Source organism: Hydra vulgaris, chromosome 03 (genome assembly GCF_038396675.1).
Source record: "Hydra vulgaris chromosome 03, alternate assembly HydraT2T_AEP".
NCBI classification, from domain to species: Eukaryota; Metazoa; Cnidaria; class Hydrozoa; order Anthoathecata; family Hydridae; genus Hydra; species Hydra vulgaris.
The window spans coordinates 9,536,437-9,560,000 of NC_088922.1; the positions used below are offsets into that span (position 1 = coordinate 9,536,437).

The window sequence follows — 23,564 nt, forward strand, 5'->3', positions numbered from 1 at the left end:
TATATATATACATATATATATATATATATATATATGTATATATATATATATATATATATATATATGTGGTAATATTGGGGTAATATTACTTGGGGTAATATGATATAAAAAATACCAACCTGTCGATTAGAACTAATTTTGGGGGTATAATGGTTCGTTATCAACAAAACTTATCATTAAGAGATCAAAATTTATGTCACTTTTTATTAAAACAATACTACTTTGTTTTCCACACACACACAAATTCTAGTTCGTTATTTCTTCAATTTTATTAACTCAAACATTTGAACAATAAAAGTTCAAGCTTTTTGAAAATATTAGGTATTGTTAAAATATCAAAATTTTTCACTATGTTTTGTTTAAAATCAATTAAAACCATTGCGATTTTAGAACATTAAACTAGTCTGTCTAAAACTGATCTGGTCTGTTGACCAGCCTTGCACCCTTTTTTCATTTAGGCTGGCGCAGATGTGTTTATAGTACATTGCTTCCAGTTTAGGATGTTGAATGCTGGATCTTTTTAACTCAATGCATGGGTTTTGCTTGTGTCTCTGTTTTTATGACTAGGCTACTCATTCTATTATTTCCTAATGAGGATACAGCTCTAAAACTCAGTTTTATTGTTCTGAAGCGCCCTTTGTTACGGCTTAGGGTTTATTAATACTATTAATATAATAGTAATCAGGCAATCGCCTGGGCTATTAAATAATGTACTGAGTATTATCTATGTTTTAAGTCAAGTTCTTTAACAAATTTGAGAATGACTGAAGTACCAAAAACCATAAAACACAAAAAATCATTGTCATCACTAAGTTTTCTAAACCTATCATTCACTAATATTTGTGGTCTTCAAAGTAACTTTTCTTCTATTGAGTCTTATCTCTTGTAAAGTTCACCACACCTATTTGCTCTTTGTGAGACTAATTTGAGTTTGGCTGTCTCATCCTGTGATCTTAGTGTTAATGGTTATCTATCTTTAATTCGTAAAGGATGCAATAGTCAAATGCTTGTCCTGGCCATTTACACTCGTAAGAATACACCCATTTGCCGGGAAACTAGATTTGAACCTTTTATGTGCTTCCATTAAGCACCACTTTATCTCTTTTATCTCACGACTGCACTCTTTTCGATGTTATTTCTGATCAAATTGTTCAAGCCCTCTCTTTTTATTCAACAGCCAATATCGTTGTTGTTGGTGATTTTGATGCTCATCATACTGAATGGCTTGGATCTAGTGTCAGTGACTCGGCAGGCGTTAAGGTCCACAACTTTTGCCTTTCTCAATCTTTATCTCAAATAGTCAACTTTCTAACTCGTTTTCCAGACAACCTGAATTATTTACCTTCTCTACTCGACTTATGTCTTGTTTCTGATCTTAGTCAGTGCTCAGTTTCTCCATATTTACCCTTAGGTGATTCTGATCATGGTTTGATCTCTCTAAAACTATTATCTCATTCTACTTCATCATCAGAATCCCCCTATTATCGTATCTCCTATAACTACCATAAAGCTGATTGGGACTCTTTCCATGATTTTTTTCGTGATGGCCCCTGAGTAGAAATCTTTTGTCTTCCTGCTGTTAAATATGTTTCTTATATAACTTCTTGGATTCAGGCTGACATGGAACCTTTTGTTCCCTTTCGACAATTCTAAGTCAAGCCTCACTCTTCTCCTTGGTTTAATTTACATGAAAAAGAAAATAAAGACTGAATCAGAGAAATCAAACCAAGCTATGAGTTCCAGCATGATGAAATTTCATAAGAAACCTCTTTCAACCGTTACTGCTCTAAAGTCCCCTGATGAATCTCTTGTCCAAGTTTCTTTGGTATTGAAACAGAACCAACTTTAGAGTTGAATGTATCAGTTGTCACCCAACAGTTTGAAGACCATAAAGATTTAGAAAATGATAAGACTTTAGACTCAGTAAATCAACAACAATCAATTCATTCAAGCAATTCATTTATAAACTTAGATGCGGGCAAATAGATATTTCAATAACGGGCTCTCAGCGTCGTGACGTAATTCAAAACAGTCCCCATCGAAATCTAAAAAAATCGGATGAAAGTTACCCCTATGACGCCAATAACAGAGATTTGCCTAAATTTCGTTTTACGTGAAAACTGATTAACGGCGAAACTTAATACGGCAGACAATTAGTATACTAATTGTCTAATGATAAAGCTTATTACTTTCTTTGTAGACTTTTTTCACATACGCAGACTCAAATGGTAAAAAAAGGATATTGTGACTGGAAAGATTTGAGTCGGATATTGCATAGACATGAAGGTTGCATGGTTTAATGGGTGGAATTTTATAAAAAAATCAAACATAGAAAAACAATAGATAAGGAAAACGAGAGATTGATTAGAAAATCTCAAAAGTATTGGTATAAGTTGTTTGATAGATAACAAATCTTAATAATATTAAGGTTTTGCAGTTCCTCAACTGGAGTGATAGAGGAACATTTTGTTGGTTTTATTGCCGTTACGGAAACTACAGGAGAGTATTTATCAAGTTCTGTATTACAAAAATTAAAGAGAAATGGTCTGGATTTACAAAACTGTCGAAGACAGGGATATGGTAATAGCACCAATATGAAATTAATGAAGGTTTCAGAATAAGAATACTTAACACTAATCCAAGAGCATTCTTCACATACAGATGTTATTGAATTTACTTTTAACAAATGCTACTAGTTCTTCTACAACATCTAAAACATTTTTTGGCTTTATTAATAAAATCTATGTGCTCTTTTTGATGTCAAACAAGCGTTGGGAACTTATAAAAACTAAACTGAAATTAACACTAAACCTCTTTTAGAGACATGATGGGAGAGTTAAACCTCTTTCAAAAACATGATGCTGTAAAAGCTATACTGTTGTAATTTGATAATGTTATCAAATGCGTGAATGACTTGAAAAATAAAACTAACAATACCGAAATTTTCAAGTCTTAACTTTTGAATTTATTGTTGCTATACACGTGTGGTATGAGCTTTTGTTACCTGTAAATAATATAAGAAAACTATGTAATAAATTCAAGTTAACTTTAAAATTGCTGTTGATACTTTACGTTCAGATTGTAGTTGGGGATTCAAGAGTTCTGTAATTTGAGAAAAGCTTTGCAGATTCTCGATTGTTTGTAAAAAAAGCGCTTACGAAATTAAGTCATAATATAAAGAAAAAAACAATAGCATTGAAAAAACGAATGTTCGATAATAAACACATGGAAGAACTTTTTAATTTGCTCAAACACAGTACAAAGTAAATTTTTTCAACAAAATGATAGTCGCAGTCATAGTTTACAGTTGTCGATTCAAAGCGTTGTATGAATGTTTTGATTGTTTTGATTTTATTTATAATATCAATTATTTGAAATTTTTTCTTAGAAAGGACCTGCTCAAGCATTGTAATGGTTTAGGTATAATACTTCGCGAAAGGGTGAAACAATACCATAGATCTTTTCGAACTTTTTGATGAACAGCAAATTTTAAAATCCACTTTACTACAATAATAAATAATGCAAAACAACTTATACAATACATTTTAGAAAATAATTTTCAATAAATACATCTTTCCATAACAATCAGAATCATGCTCACAATTCCAGTAAGTAAGACCTACTTAAGAAGCACTATGAGTCAAGAAAGACTATCTGTGTTATTCGTTTTGTCCAATGAAGTGAATTTTGAATAAAGTATAGTGCTGAATAAAAATTCAAGCCAGGAAATTAGGCCAAATCAAGGTTAGTTTTTTGTTTTTTTTTGCTTACTTAAAGTGGCCTTGCAAAGCTAATTTCGCTGATGTCCACGATTGGCCAAGTGACGCAGCTGTATATAGTTTTCCATGTTATTAAAACCAAAAAAAAAATTCTATAAAGTTACATTTTTTTCTGATGACCCTCCCTTTCCTATTTTCTTTTTATCTTGACCTTCTTTACCCCCTCTTCCCCCTATTTGGATGACGTTCTTTATGGATGTTCCCCCAATTATACAAAAAGAAGAGTTTATCTTTTATAATCACTCAAATTAGTAAGTGATATTTGGATGATCCTTAAGATATAAGCACGTTATTTATATTCCATTACCGTGCTTTTTAAAAATACTTTATTACACTTAACGATTGATAAATTAAGATGTTACTTGTTTATTTGTTTTATACAGGTTTATAAAATGCAGCAGCGAATTATCCTTCTGATAAACTTGACAAAAGAATTGAGTGCAAAACGAAACCAAATGATTGCAGAGACAGACTATTCAAGCAAACTTTTTTAATAAAATAATTTTTCTAAATTAATTTAAATTCAATAATTTATTTTTTTTATATCATATACTTTAATAAATAATCTTTTAATTCAATAGTTTTAATTCAAAAACGACGCTTTTCAAGATGAATATGCCTGGTCATACGTAAATATAAGTAACATAATCTACATATAAAGTAGCATATGTTTTTTTCTTTTCTGAAATTTCCAGGAATAGAGGTTCTAAAACTCATAACTTATAAAAAAACTGTTTCGTTAAAATATTGGAAGAGATGAAGGCTCTTGGTAAAATATTGGAAGAGACGGAGGCTTTCGCTGAAATATTGGAAGAGACGAAGGTTTTTGCTAAAATAATGGAAGAGACGAAGGTAAAAAACTTTAAACGATGTGGTTATGTTGAAGCAAATAATAACTAGATATCAAAACAAGGTTTTTTAAAATAAACTATATGATAAGAAATGCATCAAAACAGGGCTATTTACGTGTCAGATAGTTAGACTTACAAAAAATTTGACCTACTAAGTTGTTCTACAAAAAGTAAATCTACCAAAAAGTGAAACTAATTTTTAGATAACCTACTGAGACCTAAATCATTTAAACCGATTAGGTAAGACCTGGGCTAGTTGGACACAGGGGTAAGTTGACGAACAGCGTTTATCTTTTGATTCTTTAATCAGAAAGTGACAAAAATTACACAGAACCTTCCTAATTGATCATTTCATCATTCACTATAGTATTGTCAGTATTCATGCATGCGCATGGGAGATTAGAATATTTATGCGCTTTTTAAACAAAAACGTAACTTTTGGAACATCGCTTCCTTTTTACTTTACAAAGAAAAAGTTGGTCGTATGGAAAAAAAATTATTGTAAAAGTTCCAGTTACAATTAGTTTACTATATCCAGTCAGACTTTTTTTCAAAGTTGCTGTTTTTTAGGATCTATAGACTGTATATTAAAAATAAGGCTTTCGGGGTAAGTTGACAAAATTTTTACGGGGTAAGTTGGCTCATAGCATTTACTATGGAAAAGAAAATATATTTTTATAAAATTAATTTTTTTTAATTTTCAACAATATTGAAAAAATTTATTCTTACAAAAAAATTAAAAAAATTTTTTTTAGGTTTTTTTTTCACAGATAAAAAGTGGGCTACTGTTTTGGCTGTTATACGGACTAATATTTGGTACCATCTAAAAGTAATATTAAATTTTGAGATAAAATTGTTGCCAAAATTAATAATAAAAAAATTTCTATTAATTTTGCACTTAATAGTACATTAACAATCATTTTTATAGTTTGCACCAACTTACCCGTGATGGGGTAAGTTGGTGCAATTTTTTTTTTTTTTTTTTCTTTTAAGGGCCCGGAAAGGCCCCAAAAATTTTTTTTTGTATATAAATGTAAATTTCATAAGTTACCCAAATTCATATTCTTTAAGACTACACTTTAATATTTTCAAAAAAATGTACTACTAGGGCTACAGAGCTGATAGAGTAAAAACCGAGTCAACTAGCCCCGGTCTCCCCTATAGTTTTTTTTTATTTTCAACCGATTTATGACGTTTTCGTTTTCGACCGATTTATTTTTCGACCTGTTTTATAGACTTTCATTTTCAACTGATTTGAGACAAACTATAATTCAACCGATTATCTGGCCTGTGTTTTTAACGGGTTTTTTTATAAATTATGAAATTTTTTTTTTCTAAATTATCAATCAATAAGTTTTCCAAACAATCACCAAACCTTATACCTCCCGATTCCGAAGACAGCGCTTCAACCACTGCGCCAAGACTGATCAAGTTTGGGTCGTATTCAAATCAACAATAAAATATACAAAATACATACCGGAAAAGCGTAGTTATAAAATTTAAAATACAATAGGTTGAATATTTAGAAGGTTGAAAATTCAGTAGTTCAAAAATACAGTAGGTCAACGATTTAGTAGGTAAGAAAATTAATAGTAAATGTTTTAAAAACGTGTAAATACAAAAAACCAAAATTGTCGGTTGAAAATCAAAAACGTCATAAGCTACGTATTTTAGGTTGAGTTATCGACCACGGTTATTTATAATAAATGATCAAAGTTTAGTAAAAAAATCCTTAAACCCTAGGCGAAGGGTATTTAGACCCTAAAAAAGTATGGTAAATAGGAAATCTTGTTGATGTTTAGAGTAACACTAAGATTTCAATATTAACGGAGTATTTATTTACTACAGCATTTTTGGTCTTAAAAACATGTGCAAAACAAGCAAGAAAGAAAGCCCATATTTATGCATTATTCATTATTATTTATAAGAACTATTCATTAGAAAGAAGAAATGCTAATTAATACGATTTAAATAAGTGAGTTAAGCAGTATAACATGGCTGATAACTGGAAAAACGATTGATTGTAATTAAAGTTTATGGGCAACCAAGCTTTTAAGATTATTATTCTTTATCATTACCCTGAAGTTAAAAAACAACCCAACGCTGTAGCAGACATTCATGAAGATAAAAATACGAAACGAAAGTAAGAAAAACATGTTTTTATTCTGCTAAAAATAACCGCTTGAAGAATGGAAAAATCTGATAAAATAGTCAAAAAATCTTTTACTTGTTTTATGCGAGAATCGTGTGTATGAATATTGAATGAATGATTATTGAATGGATTGAATGAATATTGAACCATGTGTATGAATACTGAATGGTTTCAAAATATTAAAAAGAACTTTTGTTCTTTTTATTATTTTGAAACTGAAGGTTTTTTAGTAGGTTGCAACTGAATGTTCTTTTATTGAACCTACATTTCAAAAACAAACAAAAAATAAACAAACCGATCTAACGGTCCATGCAATTAATGATTTTGATGCTATTAATGATTTTGTTCTGGATATAAATAACAACACAAACATTTTTAGCGCACCACAACAAAATTCCTCGATCTGAATCAGAAATTGTTAAAGTAGTGTTAAGCATAAGAATCTTTACAAAGCATAAGACAACTTTACAAAACGTAGTTTTTACGATTTAACAATAATTTCACTTGCACTGCTCTAGCATGATTTGTCGTTTTGTAAAATCTTCAATACGTCTATGTGCTTGAAAATTGTATGCATTTTATAATACTACATAAATTTTTTCTAAGAATTTCTATAATATTATAAAATGGATACAATGTTGAATCAATTCAAAATGGTCCAAAGATCACTCAAACTGCTTTACGTCTTTGATTCTTTGAAGTTAATGTTAAGTTACTAAGTTGATACTGTCAACCATATCTACATTTGATACTGTCAACCATATCTACATTTAGTACTGTCAACCATGTCTACAGTGTTCAAATAAGTTGTGGTGCAGTGGCTAAAGTATTTGCCCAATAAGCAATATTGGTAAGGAAAGATTTTTGTTTTAATTTTATTAGTTATTAATTTGCTTCATAAAAAAATGTTTAATGTTATTATTATAGAGTACCGCGAAAAAGTATTTAACGAGAAAGTGCACGCGGCCTTCTGGCTTAGAACTTCTTGGTTTTGACCCAGACCTTTGACCATTGCACCACGGCTGCATAATACGACTTAATTACAGCTGGTTAAGCAACTTAAGTAATAGAAATATAAGATTAATTATAAAACACAACAGCATAAAAAACATACTTTATCAATATAAACATTAAAAACTGTAAAACATTTAAGGGAAATAAACCCCCAAAAATTTTCGCGAAATCGGAAAATTTTTCAACTGTTGCATATATTTTAGTGTATGGGAATTTTAAAAATTATAGTGGCTATGTCTAAAAATTTATCTAATTTAACTAACAAACTTTTGATTTTTTTTAATTAGTAAAAATATCGATTTTAAATAGTTAATTTACTCTTTATTAATAAAGGACTTTGATGAAGGACCTTGATAAAGGACCTTGATAAAGGACCTTGATAAAGGACCTTGATAAAGGACCTTGATAAAGGACCTTGATAAAGGACCTTGATAAAGGACCTTGATAAAGGACTACTGTTGCAAAAAATCCAATAAAAGTTATGAAGAAAATTTTTTTAATGTAAATTATTTTTAATGTAAAGGTGCTTTGTGGCAGTAAAGTTATAAACATTGTAAATCCTCCCTCTTTAAGTGTTAATAATGTATCTTTTGTTTATAATGAAACCGGCATTACGTTCTTCTTATCACAAAATTGAAGCTTTTTTCAACTGACCAACAGAAAATAATTTCCATTTCAAAAACGAAGATGTGACTGGTTATAGCATAACTGATGTTCTAATTTGCCTGATGTTTTAAGTGTTTTGTGCTGCCCAACTTGTTTACTAATGACTTTAACAGTAAATAAAAACAAAAGCCAAAAGCGACAACTTGTTTGTGACTTTCAATTGTTTTTTTAAAATGTAAGTAACAAAAAGATTTTTACACTTCTAAATTAGTCAATAGAGGTAAAACTTTGATATAAACACACGAACAATATATACAATGCAAACTCATGAAATAGGACATTATGGGTTTCAAAAATTTTCAACCCTCATGAACATGTTAAAACCAATAACGCAAAAAAAACTATAATAAAATTGTTTTGAAAATAGCAAATATTACAGAGGAAATTGCACAAGAAACAATGGCTGATGCTGTGGCTGATTTAAGATGAGCTTCAAAACGATGATACTTTGAATGACTTCGAAAAGAGCTTCGAAGATAAGCTTTGAATATGTCTTAACGGCAAGACTCAAAATGCAAATAAGTCGTTTAATGGAAAAACTGGAAATCGCATACCAAAAATAAAAATAGTTACCTTGACGGTGCAAAAATTTGGTGTGTATGATGCAGTGGCTAATTTTAACATTGCAATGAAGTCATCAATCCTAATTTGTGAAAAATATAAGATAATTCCAGTTTTTATACAATAAATGTTTTGAATAACATAGTGTGGGCTTTCCCCTTAGCAAAACTCGCATTATATGATTGATTTATTGAGTAAAACTGCATAATAAACTGCGTCGTCAAAAATTAAGGGCAAAGAAAATAAAAAAAATTTTAAAAACTTTAGAAAAAGAAGAAAATTACTAAAAAGCCACTTGAGCTTTTTGCCTGAAATTGTGACACCATTTTAGGCGGAGAGGTCCTCAGACCCAGAATTTTTTTTAACAAATCTGTTCCGATTAAAATACACATGCACCTATTATAAATGTGTTACCAAAGTTTTACTTGACTTTTTTACTTTTTGCTAAAAATTGGCCGGCGCAAATCCTATTTGTTGCTTATTTTGGGGGTGTCCTAGGGTTAATGCAACAACCGTTGACCAATAAAAAATGTTTTTGTTGAATTTATTGTTTTATTATTTTGTTTGTTACTTTACGTCAAAATATTTTTCCTATTGTCTATATTAAAAATTAGGGGGTGATCGATTAAATAATTCAAAATTGAAAGTTAAATTTACTCAAAATTACAAAACACAGCTAAAGCTGGCTTTGTATTGGTATTAATATAACTAATATATCTTAATACATAATAATATGGTATATATAATAATAATTCTTCAATATTATTTATCAAATAATTAATTATCAAATATATTTAAAAAAGAATTTTGGCATGTTCATTAGTATTAATTTATTTTCATTTGATATTATTGTTACAATTATTTTATTTTGATCGAAATAACCGCAAAAAAAAACTTTCGAATTTTCAATATATATTGTCCGTCCGTGAAGCAAAGAAATCGAACCTCAAGCTATTTCTTGAATTCTGATTTAAAGTTTTGAAAATTTTAAAAGTCGTTATTCCTTTATTTTCTTATGAGGATTTATTGGTAGTAGTATGATTTTTCAAGTATACGAAAAAAATATATTTATTGTTACAGCAAAGTTGCAAGAAAAGTGCGAACTATTTTTTTCAGCTATGCATTAAAATTTATCATTTATACATAAAGGTATTAAAGTAGAATTTATTATTTAAGACTTTTTATTGTAACAAAAAAGAATTTGAAATTGCTTGTTACGGATAATTTGTATACCTTGTTAACTCTTATTTAGTAACATCGTCCACCTTCAAACAATGTTACTAAAAGTTATCAATATATAAATTAAAGCATTGTAAAATATAAATGTTTTCTGTGTTTTTATCACTTAATTTTCTTAATTAAAACAAATTTTATAATGTATTTTTATTATTATTATGTAACCGTTACCGTTATGACATCAAAAATCATTTTGGTTGTAAGAGTAAAAGTGTCTGATGTTAACATTTGTAAAAGCAAGTTGATAATATAAATATTTGTATTAACAAATTATACGGAAACAAACACGTTCTGAAACTTTTTAGTTTTGCTTGTGGTTTTTTAAGTATTTTTAGGCGTATTTTTATTAAGTTTGCTGGTATCGAGAATCGAGAAATTTATGATGGCTAAGAGTTATGCCAATGCTCTTGCTTAGTCAAATTCTAACTCTGGCATCAAGACCAAATTAGGAATATTTAACTCCAATCACGTGGACGAAAATAATTTTGTTCTTTGTTGCTGATACGGTAATCTAAATATCAGTCTTAATGACTTTTTGGCCGCACTATCTGAAAAAGATTTACTATCAAATGTATGAGGTGTTACCAGACATTATGCCCACAAATTGTTCGAGTTCGCTATTCACAGTAGCACATTAATTCCTTCTTTCCTTAAAACTGAGATCGTGATAAAAGGGTGTGTTTTGAAAACTGAACAGAAATATGTTAGAAAAGTCCACGTGTTAGTTCAGAATATACCCATTGGTTTCCTTCGAAATGGGTGTAAAGAAGCTATTGACAAACTTGGAAGCCACCTAGCTCAAGGACGCGGACAGTGCGATTCTTTTTATTGCCAAAGTGTGAAAGTTCACGGTAAAGAAATTTTCACAGGGAACGTTATAATTATAATCGAAAATTGGACGAACCCATTTATCAACCTATTACCACGTTTTAAAAATGTAGACGGCCTCACACTTCGATATAAACACAACGGTCAACTAAAATTAAAACAAGTGTATCAGAAAAATCGATTGTTGCTGAAGCTATTACAAATAAAAAATCAGAGATCCTAAAAAGTGTAGAAGAATAAGATGAAACTCGATCCGTTAAGGTTTCACTTAAACAACCAAATCAAAAAGAGGTAAAAGATTCTAAAAAAAAAGAGAAAACAAGTCAAAACGAAGAAATAACACAGATTGTTTGTGACTCAAAAAAAGTAACAAAACCCAAAAGGAAGAGTCAAAATGAATTGGGAGAAGGTGGAACACCATCAAAACAAGGTATTCCAAATCAAGCGGAAAAACTTAACGACTTTGAAATGGAAAGCCAATATTTGTCAGGAGACTCAACTGAAGAAAATGAGGAACTGAATTTCGAATTCGAAGAGTACGACTTATTAAAACGTGTGGAAATGAAGTCGTAAGAGTATTTTTTCTCATTAATTATGCACGTCACGTTTTTAAATAAGCGCGTAAGCTGTGGTATACCGTATTGTAGTAGATCGCGCTTTAGTGTAAAATGTTATAGTCCAGTGCGTCCATCTGTTAGTATTACGTCAGTTGAAACGAAATCTCGTGCTATAAGGTTAAGGTTTATATTTTTGTGCTATAAGGTTAAGGTAAAAACTCGTTTATATGTTATAAGGTTTATATGTTGTGCTATAAGGTTTTAGGTAAAAACTCGCGCTATAAGGTTAAGGTTTATATGTTAGTGTTATTATGTCAGGTTGTAAAATTATTATATTTATGTTTAAGCTCTACGAGTTTTCAAAATAGGAAAGCTGATCCTCTCCGTCATGGCTATTAATATTTTAACGTGCAACATAAACGGTCTAAATGACCAAGACAAACGCGATAATTTTTTTGGGTTTCTCAAAAAGTCCACCTTCGATCTTATCCTCCTTCAGGAAACAAAACCCGGACCGTCCACTGTTAAACAGTGGAGTGACGAATGGACTGGCGAGTCTATTTGGAACTCTGTTCCGAGTCAAACTGTTGTGGGGTGACAGTTCTCTCTAAATCCAACGTTTTTTTGACCGAACTAAAATGGGACAATAACGGAAGAATATTAAATGTCATGATAAAAATTGACGAACACGAAATGCAGGTGCTGAATATTTACGCGCCTAATGTGCCGAAAGAGAGGCGCCTCTTTTTTGGCGACCTTGGAGACTTCTTGCAGGACACAGGACTACCCGTCCTGATGGCCGGGGATTTCAACATAGTCGAAAGCCTGCCTCTTGACAAAGAAGGCTCAGACAATGCTAAATATCACACCTACGGCCATGTTGAACTCGGGGTCTCCCAAGGTAAGTATAACCTAGTAGATGTTTTTTGTTACAAATTTCATAACAAAAGAGAATTCACATGGCGCAATCAGACGGTTAAATGTAGACTCGACAGAATCTACTGTCCTGAAAAAGTCGCCGAAAAAACAACATACACAAAAATTCTCACCAACCCTTTTTCCGACAACGAGTTCGTGTCAATAACTGTCAATTTTAGTAAAACCAGGAGAGGACCAGGATATTGGAAACTAAATTGCTTCTTTTGAAAATAGAGGTGCATAGGCAGAAAATTGAACTCTTAATTCAAGATTGGCAAACTAAAAAACGGTCCTATATTTCAATTTTAAAATGGTGGGACGACTGCAAACTTTTTTTTAGGGCTGAATTACAACACATATCGATACAGGAAAATGCGATAAACAAAAAAAACATCAAAAGGATTGAAAATGAAATCCAACGGGAGTGACAAAACGCTAACCCGAATTTAGATAGCAACAAAGAAAAACGCGATGCTCTTTTCTTGCTCCAGTTTCCCGGAGCGTTTATTCGCACGAAACAAATACTAATCAAAGAAGGAGAAAAACCTTCAAAATTTTTGTATAATTTGGAAAAATTTCAACAGCGGAACAAGTCAATTACCGAAACTCGCAAGAATGACGGCACATTGACAAGTGAACCTGGTGAAATACTAAACTCCTTAGTTTCATACTTTAAAAGCATTTACACCAAAACTAGTTTATGCAAAGACAGCCAAAATTATGTCTTGTCACACTTCACTAAACGTTTAAGTGATGATGAAAATCAATTTTTAAATACCCGCCTAACCGGTGTGGAATTAAAAGAATCCCTTTTAAAATTTGAAAACGGAAAATCTCCGGGCTATGATGGACTTCCAGCTGAATTTTATAAAACCTTTTGGCACACTTTAGAAAAATATTTTGAAGAACTTGCCTACGAAATACTTTTTGTAGAAAAAAATACCAGCCACTCTATGAAAAAATCAATTGTTTCACTGATTCCCAAACAAGGAGATCTTACCGAAAGCAAAAACTGGAGGCCCATATCCTTAATCTGCGCTGATTACAAAATAATCACAAAAGCGCTGGCCCTAAGACTTGCAAAAGTAATGGGGAAAATTATAGAACCAAATCAAGCTTGCGGAATCCCAGGTAGAACAATATTCTCAAATGTACATTTAGTCCGTGATCTTATAGATTACGCGGAATTTAAAAATCTACCTAGTTTCATTTTGTCAATAGATCAAGAAAAGGCGTTTGATAAAGTCGATCGTGCGTTTCTGCTTCAGATTCTCCGAAAATTCAATCTCGGAGAAAATTTTGTATCTTTTGTCAACATCTTATATTCAGATGTTTCGGCATCTGTTCTGAATTGCAGTTTCCTGTCAGCCTCCTTTCTTACGGAAAGAGGAGTTAGACAGAGCGACTCCCTCTTTCTCTTGTTGTATGTTTTTGTCGCCGAAGCTCTCGTTTTGGTGGTCAGAGCAGACAGCAGAATAGAGGGTTTCCCGTTACCAGGTAAATCCAAACCCCTCAAAATACAGCAGTACGCAGACGGTTCGAACTTTTTTGCCAGGGACATAAAATCAGTCCGTTTTTTTTTCAAAAAAATAAAACTGCTTGAAAAAGCAAGTGGTTCAGTGATGAATGCCTCAAAAACCAAGGGTCTCGCCCTTGGGGGTTTTGATCCTAAAATGTACCCGGAATCGGACGAAATAGAGTGGAACAACAACACCGGTTTCAAAATATTAGGTGTTAATTATACACCAGACAGAGCGATACAACCAATTTCAACTGGTTAGTAACTCTATACAAAATAGAGAAAAAACTCAAGTTTCTGGGACTACGTACTTTGTCACTTAGGGGAAAGACTATGTTGATAAATACGTTAGCAATGTCAAAAGTGTGGTTCTGGCAAACGTGCTGCCCGTTCCCGAATGGGCAATAGAACGTCTGCACAGAGCCATTATCGAAAATCTGTGGCAAAAGACCAATTTTAATACGGTGAAGAGAGAGACACTTTTTTTACCCGTCAAAAGCGGGGGTCTCGGAATTTTATCATCGAAGGAGCAAAGTCTTGCACTTCGCCTCAAAACACTCTTTCAACTGAAAGAATTCAAAGAGGACAAAGCTCACGATTATTACTACTTTTCAAAGTATTGGTTGGCGAGTTCACTTATAAAATTTACGAACCAAAACCAAAGCTGGAAATTTTTAAAGCAGAACAATTTTCCAAAACACTGGGACAACAAAACGTCTCAGTACTACAAAACAACTATCAAAATATTAGGCAAAAATGGGTCCTTTTTAACATCCCCCTAAAAACAAAAAAAAAATTTTACTTAGAAGTGGCAAAAAACAAAAAGACCGTCGTGCCAGCAGAACTTTTCTGGAACGGTTCAACAAAAACAATAATGCCGTGGAACCAAATTTGAAAAAAAAAAAACTTCATCTCCCACGCATGCGGACCGACTCAAAACATCCTCTTTCGTTTTTTTACACAACAGTTTACCTTCTGCGGCCTTGCTAGCCAAAAGCACAAGGCAACAGATCGTCAAAAATAACAAATGCAAAACTTGTGGTAAAATCGAAGACAACATCCATATCTTTGCCTACTGTCCTCCTTCTGTTGAAATTTGGGAGTATTTTAAACATGTATATAACTCCTTGAAATCCCGAAACAATTTTCGGGATTTCAAGGAGTTCTCGAAAGAAACAGCGAATTTATCGGAGAAAAACCCCACTTCGCAGCTGCTATTGACACTCACTCAAACCATCATGAGTGCAATATGGAACAGTAGATGGCACCACATGTTTAGTAACATAAAAATTGACCCAATGGTGATTAGGGTAATAATCAAAAAAATTAGGAATATTATTACCTTAAAAAATAATTATTATCTCCGTAGAAACACCGCGGACATTTTATGTGAGTATTTTTGTATTAAAAATATTTTCTGTCAAGTAGAGAATGAAAATCTGAAACTAAACAAATGGGCTAAAATAAAACAACGGCTCGTTGTATGTTTAGTAAAGATTTCCTTCCCTCTGCAATTTTTTCTATGTTATACAACAAAATTATTATTATATATAATTAGAAAATCTCTGCCAGCCCTTATTTTATGAAATATTATTTTAACACATAAGTGTTTATCTATAGTGTTCGTAACGTGATGTTTGTGTAAAAGTCCTGTAACTCTTTTTAATTTGTTTTGATATAAATCTTTTTTTCCTTATCAATCTTTCTTTAACCTATTTTAGAATTACTCCTTTTTTTAACCTAATCTAAACTCTCGATTTCTTTCCGCACAACGGCAAAAAAATAAAAAACAAAAAATACAAAAAAATTTAAAACCAAAAAACACAAAAAAATATAAAATCAAAAAACACAAAAAAATCAAAAATCAAAAATACAAAAAATAAAGAAAAAATAGAAAATGTATATATTTACGAACATTTGTGAAAACTATATATTGTAAAACTATAGAAAACCTGAGTTAATGTAATTTTAAAGAAAAAATTGTAAATATTTATTATTTTGTAATAAAAGAAAAAAAAAAAAGATAAAAAAAATTATATAAATTTTAAGGTAATTACAATACATCCATATATAATATTTTTTATAATGTAAAACCCATAAACAAATACAATCTTTGTAATGGAAAAAATCTACAAGAACCTTTCTACCGAACTAAATTTGAACAACTAATTATTTCTTATTTATGGAATAAAATAGTTTTGCCAAATTTTGATTCGTTTTTGAAATGAACTTTAACTTCTTTCAAACAAAAATTAAAAGAAGTTATCCTTCAGGCAGAAAGTATTTTTTCTTGTTTTTAGTTCTTTTGTTTATTATATTTTATCCAGTATATTTATATCTTTAAATGCACAGTTATATATAGTTTATGTTGACTTATTTTTATTGGTTAATTTGATTTTATTGTTATTATTATTCTTATTTGATATTGTTAAGAGCTTCATGATAAGATAGTATGATCTTCTGGAAGTCTTGCCGATTATATTTGTAATAAAGCTGTTCTGTAATTGTAATTTTTTTTATTTTATTGAAGTCAATATATATATATATATATATATATATATATATATATATATATATATATATATATATATATATATATATATATATATATATATATATATATACACAAGTAAGAAGGTGCCGTAAAAGTATTTGCTTATAAAAAACGTAAATTTTTAAAAGACTTTTATAAAAAAAGCCTCTTTCAGAGATAATTAGCTAATTATTTTCAAAGCTAATTATTGACAAAAGTCACACGTTGCATATTTTTATTATTATAACGTTTTGTAAAACGATCATTAATTGTTGACAAGAGTCACAAGTTGTATTTTTAAATGCTATATATAGGGGACAACTTTTTTGTAAAAACTTTGAGGTTGTTGATAAGTAATAAAAACATTAAAAACAAAATGGCTTTTAAATGCGTTGAACAATAAGCTAACCGGGCGTGTCTATTATCTCCGCAATATGAAGATGGACAGCTAAAGCAATATATTCGGCAAATGACTTCTTTCTTCGTGATAAACAATATTACTTCAGATTGACACGTAGCGTACTACCTTGCTGCTCTAGCGTCGAAGATTTACAAGACCATGGAAGAATTAACAGCACCTGAATTACCAGAGGACGTTTCGTACGAAGAGCTTGTGATGAAACTGAAAACGTTGGAAATAAGAAAATCATCGTTAGTCTCACGGTATGAATTTGGGAAAACTTATCATGGCAATGAAGAATCGATACAAATGTTTGCACATCGAGTGATTCGAGCAGCTCAAGAATGCAAGTTCTTCTTGCCTTCAGAGAGAGACGGCCGACTTTGTGATTAATTTATTATTGGTATTAATGATGGTGCTGTTCTGCATTCCATTTTTTGGGGAGAAGATGCGTTAAGCTTTGACGATTGTGTCAAGACTGCATACGTGGTTGTACAAACTAGATTAGATGCGGCATGTTTATCTGTAAATGAAGAAGTATATGCAAGTTACCGAACAACTGGGGCTGTAATGACAAGTTATATACAGAGAAACAAAGAAATGCGATGTTTCAACTGTGAATCATTAAATCACTTTGCACATGAGTGTACCTCTTTATGCAAGAAATGCTCGCAAAAACATGCTGCGAAGAAGTGCTACAAACGTCGACAAAACCAGGAAAACTTAAACGGGACGAGTTCGAATTAGGTATATTGTATTTTTTACCATCAGCCAGCTACTTGCCTTATTGACGTCCCTTAGGAGGTTTAATCTCGTGAACAAAAAAAAAAAAAATCGTTTTACAAAGATCCGTAAAGGTAAATAACCAAAAAAACAGAAAAAAAATAAAAATCGAAGCAAAATCGAATATAACGAAAAAGCAAAATAAAACGAAAAAACGAAATAAAACGCAAAAATCGAAATTCGAAATGGTAAGGATTATCTATAATAGTATATCAGCAACCAGATTAAGGTTTCCGTTTTTTAAAAATTTTTCTAATCTCATTAACGTGTTTATCTTGTGTGTTATTTGTTTTTAATATTTGAAGTTTTTTCTTTTTCATACTTTTAACTTTATTATCTCGTTTCTTAAGTAAAAATTTTATGCTAAATATTTTCCTTTCATAATATGATTTCACCCTGTTGAAAAATATTTTTACAATGAGAGTTTCGAGTAAAATATTTCCAAACTCTCTATCACTTTTCTTTACGCTTTATTTACATAATAAAAACTTAAGAGAATTTTGATGGGGGTATTCGATAGGGTAAAGTTGATCAAGAATGCCTAAGAAAAAAAGTATTAAAGCCTGTACTTTATTGCAATTGTACATCATATGCTCTATAGTTTCGTCTTGAGCTCCGCATTGCGGGCATATTTTATCTGCTCTTAATTTCCTATTAAACATATTTTCATTTGTTGGTAGCGCTATTTTAAAAAATATATAAGTTGCTTTTTCATTTGTTTTTCTTTTGTGTATTTTTAAAAAGAATTGTTTCCAGTCATCTTCATTTAGTGGTGGCATGCTATTGTAACCACTCACTGATCATTTTTTATATCTTAGATTCAAAGGGTTTTTAGGTTTGTTTAGAAGTTTGTAAATAGCTAGTACTGTAATATTTTTATATTCGTATTTATTCTTTCGTTTTGCAAAGAAATTAGGTGCCTTGTTATGATCATAACTTAGTCCTTTCTGTTTAATTTTGTTTTGCAATTGAAGCGACAAAGCAACCACAATACTTTTAAGCTCTGATTCCGTTAACCCTATTGAGTTATGGTGTAGGAATCCGGGCTGAAAAGTTTTCGCTATGTCAGTTACGAGCATTATTTCATTTTTAATATGAGTTTTTTTGGGAATGAGAAAGCAGTGGCGTTTATCACGAATATTATTGTTATAAAATATAGGTTAATTAAATATTTCTTCTATATCTCTTATTGGAACGTTATATGATGCTTTAACATCGTGCCAATTTTTAAGTAATTAAAGATAGAATGGTGGAAGTTTTTTAAGCTGCGTGGGGTAAGTTTAAAATATTTGTACGTTTTGGTTTGATTTCCTATGCAAGTTAATTATATGAAGCATTGCGTTTTTCCATGGGCCCTCCAACCTTTGGTTATGAAATTTGGAGACCCATTGCATTTGGATTGCCTTAAGTTTATTTATTGGAGTGACAACTCGACTATTTTTAATTTTTTGCTGTGTTGTTAGTTTACTAACTGCAGATCAAGAGAATAATGGATTCAAGTCTGGGTTGCCAAAAATGGGCTCATGAAGAATGCGCACCAGGCTTACACCAATTTATATGTGAGTTGTGTTCTTCATCCAACAATTTTTACATTAATATAGTCCTAAACTAAATGTGTTTATAGTGTTATTTTAAAAAAAAAAAACAATTTTCGGTATATAGTATTTTCTTTTTTTCAGTGTATAGCCTTTTTTTTTTCAGATTATTCAGATTGAGGCTTTGTATCATATAAACAAAATTTATTGGTACTAGTTTTAAATATAATCAAAACATACCAAGAAATTTGACAACCAGCCCCATAGTAAGTGACAACCAACCCCGGTTGGTTGTCACATACTATGGGGCTGGTAGTGGACGGGGTTGGTTGTCACATGGAAGAGGACTTTGATAAATAATTTTACACCAAAAAATATTTCACTCAATGTCATAAAAATATTGTAATAGTTACTGGAAATAGTTAAACTACTTTCGTGCAAAGTTTGGCATTGATTTGATGAAAAATAAAAGCTGAACAGTCTAAAATGTAAAAAAAGTGACAACCAACCCCTCTCTCCCCTAATGTCTTGATATAGATTTTATCTCCCCAAATGCTTTAAAAATGAAAGTTTGATGCATTATCAATATATTATAATTGTACCTCCAATTCAGAACAAACTTGGGACATTTTTCAATGGTCTGAGCCTCTGCGTGTCAAAGTTAGCTATTTTCTCAATTATATTCCCCTGAAGTGTAGATCAACAACCTCATCGTTAAAGTTGCGATTTTCAAAAAATTTTGCAAGAGCTTTATGATTCCTCAACTTTATCACTTAGTTACTTAGATTTATGTAAACAATGTGAAACTTTAAGTTGGCTTTTATAAAAGGTTGAGCAATTTAGTGCTACAAGAGAGCTAGTTTTTTTAAAGAAATGGTTTTATTTTTGAGCAGGGAGATTCACAGCATCGAACATGCATAGTGTATTACACACGCTTGAGGCCATCCCATACACATGTAGTTTTATTTGAACATAGTAAAAAGTAACAAAAATTAGGTTAAGCCGGTTAGGTCATGTCAAACTAAATAAGGAATAAACAATGATAAGCTTACTCAAGATACTTTAATATCTTTTGAATGTTGTAGAGAATATTTATATTAGAAGCTTTTGGTAAAGATATGACATTTTGTATATAAATAATGAACACTGAAAAAAAGCTCAAACAAAAAAAGCACTATTTGGTTTGTTGTTTTTTAACAAAATACATGGGCGATGTGATATTCTACACATATAATAGTAGCATGCCAATATTTCTTAATTTTATTGAGAGGAGGTGATATTCTAAGATTCTAAGCACTATCTAGTATGTTGCTTTTAAACAAAATACATGGGCGATGTGATATTCTAAAAATATAATAGTATGTTTTTTAATTTTATTAAGGGGAGGTGATATTCTAACATTCTAAACACTATCTAGTATGTTGTTTTTTAATAAAATACATGGGCGATGTGATATTCTAAAAATATAATAGTATGTTTCTTAATTTTATTAAGGGGAGGTGATATTCTAACATTCTAAGCACTATCTAGTATGTTGTTTTTAAATAAAATACATGGGCGATGTGATATTCTAAAAATATAATAGTATGTTTCTTAATTTTATTAAGGGGAGGTGATATTCTAACATTCTAAGCACTATCTAGTATGTTGTTTTTAAACAAATTACATAAGGGATGTTATATTCTAACCATATAATACTGGTAGCATGCCATATATTTCTTAATTTTATTAAGGAGAGGTGATATTCTACCATTCTAAGCACTATCTAGTATGTTGTTTTTTAACAAAATACATGGGCAATGTGATATTCTAAAAATATAATAGTATGTTTCTTAATTTTATTAAGGGGAGGTGATATTCTAACATTCTAAGCACTATCTAGTATATTGTTTTTTAACAAAATACATGGGCGATGTGATATTCTAAGGTGCGGTGATATTCTATTACAGTACCCATAAAAATAAAAAAATTACATTTTTTTAATACACATATCAAAAGGAACCAGAAAAATTATTATGGTATTTTTTTTTAATGAGTTTGGTGTTTTATGCCCCACTATAATATATATATATATATATATATATATATATATATATATATATATATATATATATATATATATATATATATATATATATATATATATACAGGGCCGTACCAGGCCAACTTTGCGCTTCGGGCAAGCAAATAAAATTGCGCCCCCCTCCCAAAAAAATATACAAAAAACACATTATATATATATATATTTACATGAAAAAAATTAATTATTGATCACAAAATTTATTGCATCAAGTTAAAAGAACAATTTGTCACCAATGTTTCACAAACTTCAGTTCAAGGTCACTTTTCTGGCTTTTTTGGAGGCAAAGTCACTAATGACATCATCAAAATCAAGTGCGTTGGCCACTTCATGTTCAATTGAAACTACTGCCAGACAAGACAAACGTTCTTGGCCCATAGTTGATCTCAAGTAGTTTTTTATGATCTTAAGTTTACTGAAACTTCTTTCACACGTGGCAACTGTAACTGGTAAGGTGAGGAAGATGCGAATAGCAATTGCCGTGTTAGGATAAGCATCAGTCAATGAGTATTTATGAATGAGCTGCAAAATGTCCATCGGGCTAGATTTTTCAAAGTTTTCCATCATGGCAGCAGCTTGATATTTAAAGCTTGCCATTTCTGACTGGAAATCTGAAGAATCTAAATCTGCCTTGTAAATTTTAAACAAATTTTTGGCTTTAGTCTTAAGTTCATCCACTGAACTTTTGGAGAGAGAATGTCCACTGAGGAAGTCAAAATCTGAGGATACTGCAGACATAGCTTCAAACCGCCACTCAATTTGTGTGAGAATGCTGTCAAACACAAGGTTGCACTGGGATCCGAAATCTGTTTCTGGTGACAAACGGCAAAAGTCATCTTCAGCTTCACAAAGTGCCATCTGCTTCACTTTGCGCTTTCTCTTCATAGGAAAGTCTCCTTCAATTGTTTTTTAGACTGAAGCAGTTTGTTTTCCCGGTCAACTAAAGAAAGAATTTGACACCAAAATCCAACAAACACAGAAAACTGAAATCAATTTGAATGATGAGCTCTTTTGCACTGCAAACTGAGACAGCATTTGTCTTGGGAGTGTGAATTATGGATTCCAAAACTTGAAGAACTTCTTTTATTTGTCTGTGTAGTGGGATGATTGCTTCTTTTTTGGCAGACCATCTTGTATCACTATTTCCCTTTAGTGAGATGGTCAATGTTTTCATCAGTTTTTCCCATCTTAAGGTAGAACTTGAGAAAAAGTTAAAGATGGCTTGAACTTTTCCAAAGAATGTAATTATGAGTGGAGAAACTTCAGCAGCATGGACACCAACAAGGTTTAAAGTGTGAGCTGCACATGGAACAAATCTTGCAAACTCATTTAGAGAATGGATGTGAGCTTGGACGCCATTATATTTTCCAGACATATTAGCTCCATTGTCGTAAGCTTGGCCCCGACAATCAGAAATGCTCAGGCCATCCTTCTCCAGTTTTTCGGTGATTTCAGCTGCAAGGCCCTTTCCAGTTTTTTCGTGAGATTCAATGAAGTCCACAAAGCTTTCCTTAATTGTACAGGTTTCCTCAGCGATGTGGACATACCTAATTATTTGGGTCATCTGCTCTTTGTGGGAGGCATCTGGAGTGCAGTCAAACAAAACAGAGTAGTATTTAGTTTTTCTGGCATTTGACAAAATTTCATTCCTGACTTTCTGCCCAAGTAATTCAATCAGCTCATTTTGAATTCGAGGAGAAAAGTAGGATGTTGTGGTTTTCTTTGCCTTAACGGATGCAACGCGTTCAGCCACTAAAGGATAATAATGGCTTATCAGCTCAATTAAGTTCAGAAAGATGCCACTGTTTTGCTCTCCAATTACTTCTGTTGAACCCCGAAGGGCAAGATTGTTCTTGGCACAGAACAAAATTGCATCAACAATCACTTTCAAGATATCTCTCCACTTTTTCAGCTCTCCGTTGATAACTCTCTGCAAATCAGAATCCAAGGTCTTTCTTTCCTTGAGATTTTTTTCCAGATTTTTCCAATCAGAATAGCATCTTTGGTGTTCATTGCTGTTTTCGTGTTCTGGAATTCTTGGGTTTAGTTTTTTCCAGTCACAAAATCCTTTTGAAATTTCTGAAATTGTTGGTTTTTGTCGTTAAAAATAGCAGACAGCAAAAACAAAACAAAGAATCTTCTTGTGCTTCTG

General features: G+C 31.3%; 2 protein-coding genes across 2 annotated transcripts in view; both read right to left on the reverse strand.

Moving 5' to 3' along the window:
* Window positions 1-21,661: 21,661 nt before the first annotated feature.
* LOC136078444 (zinc finger MYM-type protein 1-like) lies at window positions 21,662-22,297 on the reverse strand. The gene has a single exon (XM_065794217.1). The coding sequence runs from the start codon at window positions 22,295-22,297 to the stop codon at window positions 21,662-21,664; it is 636 nt and encodes a 211-aa protein (XP_065650289.1).
* A 55-nt stretch (window positions 22,298-22,352) lies between these two features.
* LOC136078445 (zinc finger MYM-type protein 1-like) overlaps window positions 22,353-23,564 on the reverse strand; it is a 1,501-nt gene continuing 289 nt past the window's right edge. The window contains exons 1-2 of the mRNA XM_065794218.1: window positions 23,543-23,564; window positions 22,353-23,448 (exon numbers count right to left, since the gene is read on the reverse strand). The exon at window positions 23,543-23,564 is cut by the window's right edge and continues 289 nt beyond it. Coding sequence (XP_065650290.1) covers window positions 22,353-23,448; window positions 23,543-23,564 — 1,118 coding nt within the window. The remainder of the gene's footprint in view (window positions 23,449-23,542) is intronic.